The sequence below is a fragment of the Phyllostomus discolor genome, chromosome 9, assembly GCF_004126475.2.
Source record: "Phyllostomus discolor isolate MPI-MPIP mPhyDis1 chromosome 9, mPhyDis1.pri.v3, whole genome shotgun sequence".
NCBI classification, from domain to species: Eukaryota; Metazoa; Chordata; class Mammalia; order Chiroptera; family Phyllostomidae; genus Phyllostomus; species Phyllostomus discolor.
In genome coordinates, this window is record NC_040911.2 from 60,082,367 (window position 1) to 60,100,485 (window position 18,119).

General features: G+C 43.5%; 1 protein-coding gene across 1 annotated transcript; it reads left to right on the forward strand.

Annotated features, from left to right (window-relative positions):
* Positions 1–1,451: 1,451 nt before the first annotated feature.
* Positions 1,452–13,836, forward strand: LOC114506179 (cystatin-13-like). Its single transcript, XM_028523681.2, has 3 exons — positions 1,452–1,679; positions 4,008–4,121; positions 13,478–13,836. The coding sequence occupies exons 1-3, from the start codon at positions 1,452–1,454 to the stop codon at positions 13,559–13,561; spliced, it is 426 nt and encodes a 141-aa protein (XP_028379482.1). The 3' UTR covers positions 13,562–13,836.
* Positions 13,837–18,119: the final 4,283 nt, after the last annotated feature.

An 18,119-nucleotide genomic window follows, 5' to 3' on the forward strand; every position in this document is an offset into this window, starting at 1 on the left:
CTCAGCGCAGAAAGACTCACAGGCCAAAGTTTGCTGCTCAAATCACATGTGTATCAAATCAGTGTATGTCACTGACCAGGAAGCAAGGTGATGAGAAGGAGTATGTTAATACACTTAAGATATGGGGCAAGTGGGGCAAAGGTGGACCCTGGGTGGGCCATGTTCTCTGCTACGTCAGCCTCCTGCTGATTAAGGCTATGAAGCCCACAGTAGAGGTTTGCGCAAAGTGGCCCGACAGGTCAGTAACACACACAGGTGGGTCTGCCTTGCCCTTGCAGAGCTGGGCATGCTGTGCAGTCTCCTGCACAGCCCCATATGTGGTTTAAGTTTTCTGGGGAGAGGAGACATGGGGCCAGAATGGCATCGCTCAGTGGGTGGCCAAATGAAGACTTTCTGAGTATTGCATTTTGCGTGTATCTCATATATTGGATACCTGATGAACATCAGGGTCACCTTCTATGTTCAACTTAGGCACTCGATACGTCCCGCTTCTCTCTGATGAACACAACTGGATTCTGCCTGTTAGGCTGCTTAGTCATCATCTACACATAGCACATCTTAACCATTTTGCCTGTCTCACAAGCCACATCCTGATTTATTTTATACAGTAGAACCAAATCTCCTCAAAAGCAAATGCATGTTACAAGTGGTGATATGTACACACACGTGTATCAGGTTGAATGAGTCTGAAGGTTCATGTCAGGGAAAACAGTGAAGTCAAGCTCTCACTCTGTCAAGTGGCAGAGGCATCAGCTTGACTTCTCTGTGAGGCACATTTTCCTCAGGGTAAAAGGCCCCACAGGAATGGCAATGTTTAAATGGAATAAAACATGTACAGTCTTTATTAGAGGGCCTGGTAAGACTCACTGACACTCAATAGATAGATCCCAGAGTGATTACTAATGAGCCTGACTAGAAAGAGGGGGAGATGCAGGGCACAGTTTTGAGGCCTGTACAAAGACTTTCATATGCACTCCAGGAAAGGAAACAAATGAGGAGTTTTGAGACCCATGTTTTCCCTGCAGCAGTGTATCTGCTGCAGGTCCTTGTGTCCATCTGTGCACACAGACTTGATACCCATAGGCACCTTCACTGGATGCATGGGGACCTTGCAGAAAAGGCAACAGGGGTCACCTGGCAGGGAAGAAAGGGGTGTGTGTGAGTGCAAGCGTACATGCATCCTCCCAAGTGTGAGTGCACAGAGATATGCATCCTTCCAGAAAGAAAACAGCCAAGATGGGAAAATGGACTGAATTGTAACTGCAGATTTCTCACATGGCTTCTCTTTGGGGGAAAGAAAGACAGTGTTTACAGAGATTCTCTTCTTTTCACCCACAGTAGTGCTAAGAGAAGTTGGGGAACAGAGGCATCAGGGCTAGCCCAGTCTGCCCGTCTCCCCAGCCCTGGAAGGACAGTGGGAAGTCAGCCTGTGCTCCCTTGGCTGAGGTGCCATGGCCAGATTCTGCCCAAGCCTACTGCTCTTTGTGGCCACTATGGTCCTCGTGTCCAGAGGTGTCTACGCCTGGGGCTCATCAAAGGTGGTAAGGAAATTTGAAGATATCCCGGAAACCTACGTCTATGTGCAGCAGGCACTGTGGTTCGCCATGAAAGAATATAACAAGGCCAGCAAAGACAAGTATACCTTCAAGGTGGTGCAGGTTCTGAAGTCCCAGGAGCAGGTTGGTGGACATTTGCTCCTCACTTCTCTGCATGTCTGTAGCTGTGCTGTGGTCATCATCCATGGATGGCTACTGAGACCAGGGAGTGGAAAGCAACTGAGGAGTGTCTTTAGCTAAATATATGAATTTAATTGTTTAATCCTTTATTATCCCGGGATGAGATAGAAAATATCCATTCAAATAACGTAAAATTTATTATAGTTACATCATAGGTAAGAACCCAGAAGGGCTCTTAAAGAGGCCAAGTTTGGAAAACTTTGGGCTAATATCATCAAAATTAATGATGACAAAGATAAATTATTATACAGTGAACAAGCAAAGAAACTGCAAGTCCAGCTTTCACTGATAAAGAGAACCAGAGCAGAGAATGGAAGGCTTTTCTTTGCAAAAGAATGCCTACTGATAGATGTAAAAGAATATGTAGTTACTAGATTTTCTAGTTAGAAAATCACCTTTTGCAACCACCATTGTAATAACTAATTCAGGCAAAGATCATCAGTAAATCCCACAACTACTGGGTGAGAGAATACTGGAAAACAAACTTCTTCAGGGATTACTTAATTAATTACAATGGGGAAGAGATGCACTTTCTGGTGAATGCCTCACTCGGCAAATACGTACGCCAATACTGGGACAAATCGACACCATGTGCCCCTGATGGGATAGTGCTGAAAGGACACAACATCATCTGCTTATGTTGTTCTTGCACAACAAGCATACCCTAAATGTAGTCATGAGGCACAATTCAACAAATCCATAAGATCACTTAAAAGATATCGGTGTCACAAAAGATGAGAAAAAAACAGGGAACCTGTTCTCGATCAAGAGAGACTTAAGAAACATGACAATAAGTGTAATGTGTGGTGGTATATTATCTCTTGGATTAAAAAAATTACAAAGAATGTGATTAGGACAATTGGAGGAATTTGAATATGGACTATATCATAGAAAAGAGCATTGGGCCAATGTAGTATTTCTTGAGAAAGACGATTGTACTGTGTTTATGTAGGAGGGGATCAAGATGGGGCTGGTGGTTGGTTGATGGCTGTTGAGTATGATTTAAATCAGTGTTTTTAATCTTTGAAAACATCCCTCAGATATAAAGCAGTGGTTCTCAGTTCAGTATGGGTTTTGCTTGTCAGGGGAGTTTGGCAATACATGGAGACATTTTTGGTCATCAAAACTGAAGGATGACCTATTCACATCTAGCGAATGGAGGCCAGGGATACTGCTAAACACCCTACAGTGTCTAAACACCCTACAGGGACCCCTGTCCCTCGCGCCCTCCAGAGTGATCCAGCCCCAAATGTCAGTGGTGCTGAAGTTGCAAAACTTGATAACCAGTCAAGATGAAGTTCTGGGAATACACATGTTTTAAAAACGAAGCGAACACTCTATTTCTTGCATTTCTAATGTGACTCATCGTTACTGAGGGCAGTTTGCTCTGTCCTTTCATACATATTCTATACACTTACTGCCTTAGTCTCTACTTTTTAATGTGGCCAGGACAGGAGTTTTATTCAGTGGTTCCTAATGAAAACTTAAAGGTGGTCATGAAATCACACTTAAAATTCTGCCTACTACACCCATTTTGTTCAATGTCCAGGCAATTTATCTAGAATTTCTAAAATGTTTGCTATATTTGATGAATTATCTCTTATTCTCCTGGGGCTAGTTATTGTGTCTAGTGTGGTCATTCTCTTCCATGTGTTCTCTCCTCCAAATCCCATACAACTTTTCTTCTTGTTCATGTTTTAATAATAAAAGTCTACATTTACCACTGTGTGGCTCCATGTCCCCATGAGGCACTCCTGAATAGAGGGCAATGGTGGGTTCTGCACAGGTGAGGAAGATGCCTTGGAAGTCAGTAAGTTTGAAGGGTGTATCACATGGAATAAGGTGTGTGTTGCTAACATCGCCAAAGCATAGAAGGCTTTGGAGAGAAGCAAGACACTCGGAAATGCATTTCAGTTCTGGGATGTGTCTTCTATTGACTAGGCATGAAGGTGCTATAACCTCTGCTGTTCACTTCCCAAGCTTCAATAAAGTTCTTTGGAGAATAGTTTTCTTGATTTACCTTAGGACAGTTTGTCATTACTTTAAAATTAAATACCATAATGAGAGAGAGGGTGGGATGAGAGAGAGAGAGAGAGAGAGAGAGAGAGAGATCAAAGTAAGAACTTTCTTCTCCAATTACTCCAAAACTAGCTTCTGACAAGGAAACTGTAGGAGAGAGGGTCATTGACCCTAAGTAGACATGTTTATCAGAGATGACTATTAATACTATGTATTCCTTTATGATATCTAATTTTTAAATTACTCTGACAGGTCACAGATAGTTTGGACTACTTGCTTGAAGTCAAAATTGCTCGAACAATGTGCAAGAAATTTTCAGGAGAAAATGAAAACTGTCTATTACCACAAGATCCCAAAATGCAAAAGGTATGTGGCTGAGACAGGGGGATGTGATGGTCATGGTTAGGTTTGTATCCCAGACAGATAAAACTGATACAAGCAACCCTGCTTTGATTTTAAAGCTTCCTTTTTAAACCATATTCTGATCATATTCAGAACTGAGGATGGCCAGGTTCTAGACATAGAACACCTTTTGAATTACATTTTGCTAATACCACCTCCCGTCACCACTGATAACACACACACACACACACACACACACACACACACACACACACACACAGTTAGTGGCTTTAAGCAATGTTCTGCAATCTGGGCTGGGTTCTGTTCCCTGTGTTGTGTGCTGGGGTAGGAATGCTCCATATGGCTGCTCTACTTACATGTCTGGGACAGCTGAAATAGTTGGGGGCTGGCTGCCATCTTTTTGACTCTGCTCAGGGACTCTTCGTGGGCCAAACTTGCAGGGTGACCAGTTATCCTAGTTTGTCCAGAACTAAGAGGTTTCCTAGGATGTGGAATTTCAGTGCTAAAACCAAAACCAGTGAATATCTGAGAAAGCTGGTGTGAATTTGGGCTTCCTACAACATGTTGGTCCCAAAGGGAGCAGAAGCTGCCACCAGTCCTTCTCTGGTCTTGTCTTGGAAGTCCAGGAATATCCCTTTTACCACATTCTTCTGGTCAAATTAAGTCACAAGTTCAGCTCAGATTCAAGAGGAGAGCATAGAATCCCCTCTCCATGGGCAGATGGCGAGCATCTTGATGGTCATCTGCTGGGGGGTGCTTACCCAGTGGAAAACATGGCCAGACCAACTTTATAGGCTTGTGATTGCTTTGCAGCTGGTAATACTAGAAGGAACTTTCCTCAACTGATTCCAATAGTGCAGCTGCTGTATGGAAGGCCTTGAAGTTTTGGACAGTTCCAAGATGCCTAGGCTAATGGCCCCACATAAATGAAGTTGCTCACTATAGTCTAATATGTTCATCCTCTGCTTCTTTATGCCACAGATGAGAAACAAGCTGGGTCTGGGTGTTGCCAGGCCTCACGCCCAGATGGGTACTGTCACAAATGGGCCAGTTCATCTCTCAGCCTCAGTGAGAAAATTCCTTACCCTCATCATATTGAATTAAGAGGGACATTTTGGATTTAAATTTAAACTTTTTAAATATGCATAAATATTTTCTAAAAGTATATACTCATAAAATTAAGTGATAAAGGTGATGGCATACTCCTCTGTGCACCTTAAGGACCTCCCAATTCTGTTCCCTCCCTAGGAGTAACCACCAGGATCATTTGTGTGGATATCTAAAAAATAATCTTACTATTAGTTTGTATAAACTGATATGGTATTTCTTTTTTTTTCCTTAACAACTGCTGAGGGCACTATGTGTATTTTGATGCAACTTCCTTCTGTATCTTTTCATATTTGTCTTGGCGATATTTTCATAGAAGTTGATTTCCAATTTTTCACTTACAAAAATAAAGTGGCAGATATCTATCTATCTATCTATCTATCTATCTATCTATCATCTATCTTTCTGTACTTTCACCTATTTACTGTATACCTAAAGGTGGCACCAGACGTGGGTAAGTATAAATAATGTCAGATTAGCAATTGCAAACAATTGGCCTGACATGCTCAAATAAAAAATATTTTCACATTCGAATAAATAGTAGGCACCACAGCAGGACACCAAAATGCAAGTGATGGCTCCATCCAGAGAATGGACAGATTATAAATTATTTTCAATTAACTAACATTTCAAACATTCTCGTGGGTACTAAGAATGTTGTATCAAATACACATGTGCCTTCCACAAGGATTTTATAGTTTGTTATCATTTTATTGTATTAATATGAAATATTCATTTTAACAAGTAAAATGCTACACATCCGTCCTGCTCCCCCTCTCAAAGAGTACCACTCTCCTAAAATTGGTGAGTGGCATTCCTACCCTTTAGAAAAAATTTATCATATAGAGTTTTGTGTGTTTTTTGAAATTAACATAAATTTTGGAACTTTCTCGTGTTTTGTTTTTCCACTCAACAATATGTTTTGAGATTTATTCATGTCTTGGTATAATCTCCTATTATTTATCTATGCCAAATGGCTTCTTGGGTCAGTGTGTGTGTATGTGCGTGCGCACGCGCACGTGTGTGTATATTCAAAATTTTTTATTACTCTACATTAAGCTCTCATATGAGTAAATTACATTGTATCTAACCATTTTCCTACTTTGAACATCTTTGGTTGCTTTGTTTTATTTTATTTCCTCTATCTCTTTTTTCTTGAATTTGTCGGGGTGACATTGGTTAATAAAACCATACAGGTTCCAAGTGTACGACTCTGTAACACACCATCTGCATACTGCACCATGCACTCACCACTCACAGTCAGGTCTCTTTCGGTCACCACCATTTATCTCCCCTTTGTCCTTTTCCCCCTCTGCCCAATGCCCTTTGCCTCTGGCAATCACCACATTGTTGTCTGTGGCTGCTTTCTTTTTCTTTTGTTTTCTTTTTAAATGTATAAATATTTAATTTTTTATTGTTGTTCAATTACGGTTGTCCCACATTTTTTCCCATTGCTCTCCCCTGCCCTATAGCTCGGCCATGCTCCCAGCATGGATGATTTTTTTTTCTCAATCCTGTTACCATTTCCCCCCAGTCCCCTAAGCCCTTCCCTTCTGACACCTGTCAGTATGTTCTCTGTATCTAGGAGTCTATTTCTATTTTGTTTCTTAGTACATTTTGTCCATTGGATTCTACATATAAGTGAAATCAATGGTATTTGCCTTTCTCTGACATTTGGAGGCTTTAAATTTTTCACTCTTATGATTACAATGGCCATTCTGATGAGTATAGAGTGGTATCTCATTGTGGTTTTTGTTTGCATCTCTCTGATGGCTAGTGATGGTGAGCATGCTTTCAAATGTCTCTCAACCCTCTGTATGTCCTCCTTGGAGAAGTGTTTGTTTGCAACCAGTGATAACTCGGACAAGGGTTTCATCCCCAAGATATATAAAGAACTCCCATGACTCCACTCTGGGAAGGCACACAATCCAAATAAAAAATGGGCAAAGGACCTGAACAGACACTTCTCCAAGGAGGACATACAGAGGGTCCAAGGACACATGAAGGTATGCTCAGCATCACTAGCCATCAGAGAGATGCAAATTAAAACCACAATGAAAGACCCCTTCACACTGGCCAGAATGGCCATCATAACAAATCAACAAACAAGTGCTGGTGAGGTTGTGGAGAAAAGGGAACCCTAGTACATTGTTGGTGAGAATGCAGACTGGTGCAGCCACTGTGGAGGACAGTATGGAATTTCCTCAGAAAACTAGAAATGGAACTGCCTTGTGACCCAGCAATTCCAGTGCTGGGATTGTATCCTAAGAGCCCTGAAACACCAACCCAGCAGAACCTATGCGCCTCAGTGTACATAGCAGCACAATTTACTATAGCCAAGTGCTGGATGCAACCTAAGTGCCCATCAGTAAATGAGTGGAGCAAAAAGCTATGGTACATTTACACAATGGAATACTACACAGCAGAGAGAAAGAAGGAGCTCCTACCCTTTGTGACAGCATGGATGGATCTGGGGAGCATTATGCTAAGTGAAATAAGCCAGGCCAAGAAAGGCAAATACCACATGATATCACCTATAAGTGGAACCTAATCAACAAAACAAACAATCAGGCAAAACATAACCAGGGACATTGAAGTAAAGAATATACTGACATTAACCAGAGGTGAGGGGGAGTGGTATAATGGGGGGAGAAGGGGGAAGGGTCGTCAAGGTATATATACAAAGTACTCATGGACAAAGCCAAAGGAGGGTAGGATCAAGGGTGAGAGGTGAGGATGGGTGGGGATGGGTGGGCTGGGAGGGAGTGGTGGTGGGAAAATGGAGACAACTGTATTTGAACAACAATAAAATTTTTTTTCACTCTTTTTTGTTGTTGTATTTTTTCATTACCATTTGTCTCCTTTATATCCCCTTAAACTTTTCACTCTTAAACAACAATGCTGCAGTGAAAGTCGTGGCACATGCTGACTCCTCCCAGCGATGATGCTGGGAGTAGGACTGCCACATTGTGGAGCACTTGAAACTTCAACTTTTGTGTGGCAGGCCACACATGACACATGACTTCGATTTTACTCTCCAAAGTGGTTGAACCAGCATATCTTCCATGAATGGTGTGCACAATTAATCATTTCTCTTCAGCCTTGCCAGTGTTTGGTGTTATGAGTCAAAAGTTTTCCAGTCTGATGTATGTGAAAAGGTATCTCCTCATCATTTCACATTGCATCTCTGATTTCTAGTAAGTTTGAGATGCTTTTTAAAGAGAATTCTTTTTTTAAAGATTTTATTTATTTATTTTTGGAGAGGGAAGGGAGGGAGAAAGAGAGAGAGAGAAACATCAATGTGCGGTTGCTGGGGGCTGTGGCCTGCAACCCAGGCATGTGCCCTGACTGGGAATCGAGCCTGCGACATTTTGGTTTGCAGCCCGCGCTCAATCCACTGAGCTACGCCAGCCAGGGCAGTTTGAGATGGTTTTTATTAGAGGTTATATTTATTTCTTTTTAGAGAGACGAGAAGGGAGGGAGAGAGGGAGAGAAACATCAATGTGTGGTTGCCTGTTGTGCACCCCCTACTGAGGACCTGGCCTGCCACCCAGGCATGTGTCCTGACTGGGAATCAAATTGGTGACCCTTTGGTTCACAGGCCGATGCTCAATGTACTGAGCCACACCAGCCAGGGCTACAGATGCTTTAATATTCCTAATGATCATCCAGGTTTTCACTTCTGGGACTGGCTTTTTAATATTGTCTCCTCTGGAGCAAAGAGCCTCTGTCAGGTGCCATGGCCTTAAGTGAAGGAATGCAGCCAACCTGCTCTAAACCCCTGAGCTCACTCTCCTCGTGCCTCCCACTTTCCTGCCTCTTATCTCCCTTGGCCAAACCCAACTGGAAACCAGAGGATGACCGTTAGTGTGGTCTATGGAGATCAGGGTGCAAGGATGCCCATTGATTGACGCACCCCATAAAGGTTTTTTGCCTTTCAAGGCATGCTGGGTAGAGACAGGGAGTGTAGACCTGGAAAGGAAAATAGAGCAAATCCAGCCTACGGGCAAGGGTGGAGACAGCAAGATCCATTATAAGTCTATTGGAATAGATCAGATGAGAGATGATGTTGGTTAGGATGGTGAAGGTGCTCAGTTCTAGATATCTGTGAAAAAGTTTGTCAGAATATGCTGAAGGACTTGGCCATGGAGTGTGAGAGGAGGAAAGTCAAGGATGACTTTAAGATTTGTAGGGTTTGGAGGCAGTTTACTCTCTTGGTTTTCTCTTCTGTTCTCATTCTGTACAGTGAGTACTCGTCATTCAGTAGATTTCCATCACCTCCCTCACACTCACTTATCATGTGAGATTCCTCCCTGTCTCTGCTTTTGCGTGGGGTCCTTTCTTGTTTCATAGAGCTCCTAGAGATTTGAGTTTATCTGTTTACTTTAATTATTGGGGTTTAGGAAGGTGGAAAGAGTAATCATGTAGGCACCTTAAAAATAAATGTTAAAACTTTATATTATTTTAAATAGTTATTAACCTGATTCATTTAATGTAGAAAATAGGGAAATTTTCAAAAACATTAATAGCTTAACACCAACTATAAGTATCCTTATGCAAAGTTTACCACTCTCAATATATTAATAGCATCCTATATTTTTCTACATTTCAGTTTTTTTAAAGATTTTATTTTATTTTATTTTTTAGAGAGGGAAGGGAGGGAGAAAGAGAGAGACAGAGAAACATCAGTGTGCGGTTACTGGGGGCCGTGGCCTGCAACCCAGGCAACCCAGGCATGTACCCTGACTGGGAATCGAACCTGCGACACTTTGGTTCGCAGCCCGTGCTCAATCCACTGAGCTATGCCAGCCAGGGTACATTTTATTTTTGTAAGTGATTTTATTGTTGTTCAATTACAGCTTTCTGCATTCCCCGCCCCCACCTTCCCCTGCCACCCCCGCCACCCCAGCCAAACCCACCTCCCTCCCTTGCTTCCACCCTCCCCCTTGGTTTTGTCCATGTGTCCTTTACAGTAGTTCCTGAAAACCCTTCTCCCCATTGTCCCCTCCCCCCTCCTCTCTGGCTATTATTAAGTTGTTCTTAATCTCAATGTCTCTGGTTCTAGTTTGCTTGCTTTTTTTCTTTGGTTGATTATGTTCCATTTAGAGGTGAGATCATATGGTATTTGTCTTTCTTGGCCTGGCTTATTTCACTTAGCATAATGCTCCCCAGATCCATCCATGCTGTCACAAAGGGTAGGAGCTCCTTCTTTCTCTCTGCTGTGTAGTATTCCATTGTGTAAATGTACCATAGCTTTTTGCTCCACTCATTTACTGATGGGCACTTAGGTTGCATCCAGCACTTGGCTATAGTAAATTGTGCTGCTATGAACACTGAGGTGCATAGGTTCTGTTGGGTTGGTGTTTCAGGGCTCTTAGGATACAATCCCAGCACTGGAATTGCTGGGTCACAAGGCAGTTCCATTTTTAGTTTTCTGAGGAAATTCCATACAGTTCTCCACAGTGGCTGCACCAGTCTGCATTCCCACTGACTGCACTAGGGTTCCCTTAGTGGAGAAAATCCCACTAGGGTTTTCTCCACATCCTCTCCAACACTCGTTTGTTGATTTGTTTATGATGGCCATTCTGACTGGTGTGAAGCGGTATCTCATTGTGATTTTAATTTGCATCTGTCTGATGGCTAGTGATGCTGAGCATATTTTCATACGTCTCTGGGCCCTCTTTATATCCTCCTTGGAGAAGTGTCTGTTCATGTCTTTTGCCCATTTTTTAAATTGGGTAGCTTATCTTCTTGGAGTGGAATCCTGTGAGTTCTTTATACATTTTGGAGATCACACCCTTGTCTGAGGTATCATTGGCAAATATGTTTTCCCATATAGTTGGTTCTCTTTTCATTTTAATGCTGTTTTCTTTAGCCATGCAGAAGCTTTTTGTTTTTTTAATTTGATGAAGTCCCATTTGTTTATTCTCTCCTTTATGTCCCTTGCTTCAGGGGACATATCAGTGAAGATGTTGCTGTGTGGAATGTCTGAGATTTTCCTGTCTGGTACTGGCAAAGGAACAGGTACATAGACCAGTGGAACAGAACAGAGAGCCCAGAAATAAACCCAAGTTTCTATGGTCAATTAATATGTGACAAAGGGGGAAGAAGAATAAAATGGAGTAAAAATGGCCTACCCAACAAATGGTGTTGGGAGAGCTGGACAGCTACTTGGAAAAAAATGAAACTTGATTGCCAACTTACACCATACACAAAAATAAATTCAAGGTGGATAAAAGACTTAAATATGTCATGACACCATAAAAGTCCTAGAGGAAAACATCAGCAGGGAAATCTCAGACATTTCTACCTTTTGTACTACATTTGTATTTTTTTATGTAGCTGGGAATCACTGTGTACACTCTTCCACAGTTTAGAATTTTATTTAAGAATAAACTCCAAGGATTTGCAAAACTCTGAAATTGTTCAAAAGCATTATATAGTGAAACTATTTTATTTTATTTAATGTTTCCACCTACTATTTAGGCAGTCCCTGAGAACCGATTAAATTTTTCCAATTTTTAGCTATTGTGAACAGAGTTTTAATGAACGTTCTCTTTAATTTATATCTGATTATTGTTTCCTTATAGGCTAAGTCCCCACAAGTTGAATTGCTCCTTCAATATTTTTCACCTCTTAAAGCTTTTTAATGTACATTGATAAAATGTTCTCTATGATTGATCTTGATAATGGAGTTTTTAATTCCTCTGCTTCATGATTGTTTCCTGTCTACCTTGGCTGATCCAGAAGTTAAGCAATTAGTGATCTCTCTGATAAGCTCACTCTCTCCTCCCCACCACTGGCCATCCTGAATGCCTATCTGGCCTGAATACCCCTCCAGCCTGGCTGTGGTCCTTCAATGGACTTCCTGGGTTGCTGGTAGCTTGGTCCTACTTTCTCCCTCACACTCACTGATCCCTCATTGTATTTTATGCAAGTTCAGCTCCACTTAATGCTGCCATTCACATTTCCATTGATATAATGGAGGTTCCCTACTTTGTTTTCATTTTAACTGAGTAACGTTTTTAGGAGAGAGAGGAGGGGCACAGGTCAACTTATCCCATACCATGAGCCCGAAGCCCTATGCATTCTGCAGGCTCCGGAAAGAGCACTATGTGTCTCCTCCCAGCTTCCCAACTGCAGGCTTTCTTGGTGGTCTCTGTCCAGGCTTTGACCCTCATCCCCTCCCAAAGGAACGAAGGACCCTGTACTATTCTTCTTGTGTTGCCTCACCTGGGAAGGAGCCACTGGGCCTTCCATGCAGCATGGGGGCCTCTGTGTCTGTGGGCTGCAGGGGAACTGGTGTGACTAGATGAGAACCAGAGCTGAGAGCAAGGATTTCTAAAGATAGCCTGTTCTTGGGCTATCCTAGAGCAAATAGAGCCATGTCCATGATAGCTTCAGATCACAGGCAAGTGAATTGGCAGGAGCCCATCCTAATGAGTGAGGCTGGCTCCTCTACTGTCAAGTTCCAGGTCAACAGCTCTGAAGTCTTTGGGAGCATGGCTGGCCCAGACCACTTCTTAGTATTCCTGAAGGAAAATCCTCACATCTTAAAATAGAAACAGAAAAAAATGTTTTTCCCCAATTGTCTCTTTCTTTCTTTCCTTCTTTCCTTCTTTCCTTCTCTCCTTCTTTCTTTCTTTCCTTCTTTCTTTCTTTCCTTCTTTCTTTCTTTCTTTCTTTCTTTCTTTCTTTCTTTCTTTCTTTCTCTCTCTCTCTCTCTCTCTCTCTCTCTCTCTCTCTCTCTCTCTCTCTCTCTCTCTCTCTCTTCTTTCTTTCTTCTTTCTTTCTTTTCTTAAAGTACATTTTATTGATTATACTATTATGGTTGTTCCAATATGTTTCTCCCATTTATCTCCCCTCTGCCCTGCACCGCCCCCCTCCAACCTCCAGCATTCCCCGCTGACTCTTAGTTCATGTTCATGGGTTGTACATATAAGTTCTTTAGCCTCTCTATTTCCTCTACTATTCTTAACCTCTCCCCATCTATTTTATGCCTACCAATTATGCTTCTTATTCCCCATACCTTTCCCCACCCATTCTCTCCCTCCCCCTCCCCATTGATAACCTTCCATGTGACCTTCATTTCTGTGATTCTGTTCCTGTTTTAGTTTTTGGCTTAGTTTTTGTTTTTGTTTTTTAGGTTCAGTTGTTGATAGTCATGTGTTTATTGCCATTGCACCGTGCATAGTTCTTTATCTTATTCAATTTTATTTCTGAAAGCTAATTATTATTTTTGTCTCTTTTAGATGTTTCTTTGCACTTTTATTGTTGCATCCAAGCCCTGGAAATTTGAACTCACTATGCTGAAGAAACAATGCAAAGATATCTAATTACCTTCTAGTGCATTCTGCCACTCTCACTCTCATTCTGAAGAAGCAAAGACACTTGCAAAACATTTAAATAACACAACTGACCCATTGACTTCGTTTTTGTGGGCTCCTTGATGATCTGTGGCCCTTTTTCTTTCTTGTGCATTCTTCAGGGGCTCACGCTGAGAATGTGATGCCTTTTTACAGCACTGGAAAGCCTCTTCTAGTTGGCTAATTCATCTCCCGTCAGGGACAATCTTCTACCAAGGATGGAAGAGAGTATGAACGTGTTTCCATATTTCACCAAACTGAGCATAAGTTCCTTTTCACTGTCAGCTTTCTGAAGAACTACATGGGGGACCTAGCCCTCCATTGCTTCAGGCTGGTTGGTAGTTTTTGCAAGGTTCTGGGGGTCTGGTTGCCTTGAGAGCGTCCATCCATGGATTTCCTCAGAAATCTTCCTGCCTAGGACTTCTGGAAAGACATACATAGCCTAATGGCTTAGAAACAGTTTTGAACCCCATATCAACCTGGGAGATAGTGGGTCACTTGGAAATTTGTGCTTCACTTTTGGTTTCAAATTGAGGCAGAAAAAAACACAAGATGATGTTGCATGGAGACTAGGCTACATTTGTGTGTGCATGTGTGTGAGCACACACACAATAGGATGTATTATCTAATAACCCTGCTTTTGGTAACTCAAGCAATTTACTTATGCCTCTCATGGTGTCTGTGGGTCATGTATCTGGGGGTGGCTTGGCTGGGTGGTTCTAGGTGTCACCTCTCATGAGGTTACACTCAGACATCGACTGCACTGCCCTCACCTGAAAGTTAATTTGCTTGGAAAAGAAACAATTCCCAGGTGGCTTACATGCATGGCTGCAGGTTGGTATTGGCTGCTGAAAAGGAGGGCTCTGGTCTCCTCCACATGGACCTCTCCCAAGGGCTGCTGTTTGCATGGTATGTCTCCTCCACATGGACTCTGGCTTCCTCCAGACAGAATGATCTGAGAGACCAAGATGGAAGCCATGGTGCCCTCTGAGACCTCACTTCAGATGTCACACACCATCCAGTTATTGGCCACCCAGGTTAACCCAGGGTCAGTGTGGGAGGGGACTCTAGAAGGGCATGAAGACCAGGAGATATGAACCCAGTTGAGGCCATCTTGGAGCCTGGCTACCATAATGTGAGTGTGAGCGTGTGTGTGTGTGTGTGTGTGTGTGTGTAAGGATGGACAGAGATGATGATGGAGGAGGAGGATGGAGGTTAACATGACCAGAAAGAAGCCCTTTCTGAAACTTAGATGTGGAAACTATAGCACTGCTATGCAGGTCAAGGTCATCAGAGGAACATCAACAAAAATGCAGAAGTAAGTTCTAACTTAGATGTGTGAGAGATGGTGAAGCTCTCTAAGAGGCTACCTGGCTGGCAGGTAAACACTCCCCAGTAATTCTTTTCTGCAGGGCCGATGACAAGCACCTGAGCCTCTCTGCCTAAGGGTTTCCTCTCCACCTGTGAGGGGCAGACTAGAGTGCTAGAGAGGTAATGCCCCTGTGAGGAACACTCAGCCAGTGGCTGAAGCTGGAGGATAAATACCTTTGTCTTCTGATGCCCCAGCAGATAACATCAAGGTTTGTTCTACCCAGTCTTTGAGAGGTGCCCAGCAAGATGGAGCCCTAGTTGCCCACATTGTGATTCTGCTCACTGTTACCTGCTGCTTCCCCTTCTACTTCCCCACTGCCCTTCTGGTGCCTTCTGGGATCACCCCCAAATAGACCACTTGCAACTGAATTTTTGTCTTAATGTCAGCTTCTGGAGGAAACAGCCTCATAGTGGAGCCTAGGTCCACTGTGAGGGGTAGCCTGGGGCCACCCTGGGGGCTTGCCTGGGTGAGATCAAGCAGCAGGATGTACTTCATCTGCATTCTCCTTGCCTCAGCCACTGGGGAAGGCATGCCCTGTCCTCCCTCCTCCTCCTCCGTGTGCTCATAGAGTTCTGGGTACCTGTGGGGAGGAGTTCTTGCCATATTGCTTCTCCCCACCTCAAGACAGGGATCTCTATACTGCTACCTGCAGCACCTGCAGCCAGCTTCTCTCCATCCTACTCTGCTCTTAAGCCCCAGGCACTGTGGGTGCACAGCCTGAACTACCAGAACACTTGCTTCCTGGGTTTGTAGCCAGAGCTGGCAGGCCTCACCTGGTCTTATGAGCAGCCCCTCCAGAGAGCTTTGCCCTCTGAGCCCTGACAGTTGTGGTTGCACACATGGAGGGACCTGCGTCGTTCACACATCCTGGGCTGGTCATTGCAATAACACCTATTGCAAGCATCTGGGGCACCAGACTTCACTGTCCACATCCAAGGTCAGCAGTACACTCTGCTTCGGGGTTTAGCTTTTCAAAACCACCTGAGAACTTCTGACACATTGAGTCAGGGTGAAGAATCAGGACTGAGACAGCTCAATTGACTACTTTACTTTTAATTTTTTTATTTGCTCACAGTTGGTGGTGTTTTACGTGAGATGGAGGGAACTAGAGCATGTGGGCATTCGGGCTGTGAGACAACTCAGTATTGGCTCATTCTCCCAAGGTTTGAAAACTCATTAAAGCCTGGGACCTCAGCCACCCAAGGGACCAGCAGCCCATATAAAGTTGGGCCTCCAGCCCTTCTCCTTGGATACAGTGCTTCTTAGATGATACATCAATGACAGAAGCTTTGGCTTTGCCATCATGTCCTTTTTCCCTCTTAGATCATGAGAAAATTTTTGTGGGGGGGCATTGGAGAGAAAGGGTCAAAAATGCACCTCCCAAGTGGGACGTGTTCCTTTTCCAGACTGGGTGAGCATGGGGTGGGGAGTACAGGGAGAAACCAGAGTTTTAATCCCATGGCCTATACCAGGACCCAAGGTGGGTGGTGGGAGCGTTAGGAACCAACCCAAAAATTTGGAATGTGTGAAGGTATGCTGAGGAACATGCAAGGCAAGGACCACTGACAGCAAGGTTCATCTCTGTGTACATCATCTGCCTCCAGCTCCCTCCCCTTCCTTTGTCCCCATGGGAGTGGCTGCGCATCTGCAAAGGCCTCCTGGAATTCTCAACCTCAGTGTTATCTTGTGTTCAGTCCTGTATTTATTGAACCCCAGGGCTGTGCCTTGACCCTGGCACCGTGGGGAAGCTGAGAAAAAATGTCCAAATGTCTCCTCGCATATGGGGAAGTGGCCATGGAACAGAACAGGAGATAGGAATGCCGAGCATTTGATTACCAACAGAAGCAGTTATTTTCTTCAGCTGCCCCACTTGATTCTCAGCTGCAGGCCTGGCAATTCATTCCTGGGAAAGTTTGCTCACAAGTCCTGGCTTTCAAGTGGTTCCAGGAAAAGGAGGGGCTACCCTACTGAATTCTGGTACCAGGGGTTCATGTTCTGACCAGATCTATCCTCACAGGATGTCCAGGGTTCTGAGTGTTATCGCTGTGCAGGGCCAATTGCCAGTCCTTCAGGAGGACTCCTTCAGGAGCCTCGGGGCAGTTTTCAGCCTCCCCGTGTGGGAAGCTTGGGAAGCAAAGCCCATTCCCATGGGACCTGTGGGCACAGGGCCTTGGAATCACACCGATGCTCAGCATCTGGGGAAACCCATGCTGGAGGAGGCATGATCCCTGACTCTCTCACGGGAGTTGTACTATCTCCAGCAGCATTTTGTTCATAGTGCTGCTTTCAGGCATTGCCTATTCCTACTGAGAATAGGAGCTACTTCCCAGGCTGTGGGGGGGCCAGCCCTCCTCATGGGCTCTCTTCCTCACTCATTTTCCCTCAGCAGTAAGCTCACATGAACATCCCTGATAAATTCCAGGCCATTTCTGTCAAGTGTTGGGGGCTGTCGCCATTTTCATACTCAATGCTTTCAGTGTTGTATATTTCACTTGTCCTGACACATGTCCATATGAATATTGATTCCTATGTCAACAAAACATTTTTATCCCCTTCTTAAGAGTAGTTATTTCTAGGAAATACATTTAAATGTAATCAACAAATTGGCTGGTTTTAGTAAATATGTCATTCTAAAACACCACCATAGGATACTAATACTAGGTTGTGACAAGAAAGATGAAGGGCACAGAAGTGGTCCTGTTCACCGTCTCATTATTGAGACAGAAACATGTACTAACCCTGGGTAGTAATTTAAACTTTGGTCTCAAGTGTTTGTCCCCAGACTAAGGGGAGATCTTTTTGTGCCATGGGGATGGCAGCTGTAGGAATGTGCACTGCTCAAGTAGTACCCAGATTTGAAAGGCTCACAGTGCAGTCAAGGCCGGCCTCTGACTGGCAAGGATGGAAGCATCAGGCCATGGGTCTCTATTTCTTGCTCTCTCCCCACTAGGCTTATTGTCCATAATATTATAAAATGGTTGGTTAAAATTTTCATTTTTAATCTTTCGTTTCCCTTAGTACACGAAGAATTTGGCTGTTGCCATGCTGGAAACAAGAAAAGAGCAAACTGACATGTCAGTTCTTCTTCTGAGTAAAGGAGATCCTCTCTCTGGTTAAAATAAGAATGGGATAATGAGAATCAAGATGTCCCCAGAT

Coding starts and splice junctions, on each gene's coding strand:
- LOC114506179 (XM_028523681.2), top strand. CDS start 1,452: ATGGCCAGATTCTGCCCAAGCCTACTGCTCTTTGTGGCCACTATGGTC. Junction 1,680..4,007: donor TTCTGAAGTCCCAGGAGCAG/GTTGGTGGACAT, acceptor TTACTCTGACAG/GTCACAGATAGTTTGGACTA. Junction 4,122..13,477: donor AAGATCCCAAAATGCAAAAG/GTATGTGGCTGA, acceptor TGTCTCTTTTAG/ATGTTTCTTTGCACTTTTAT.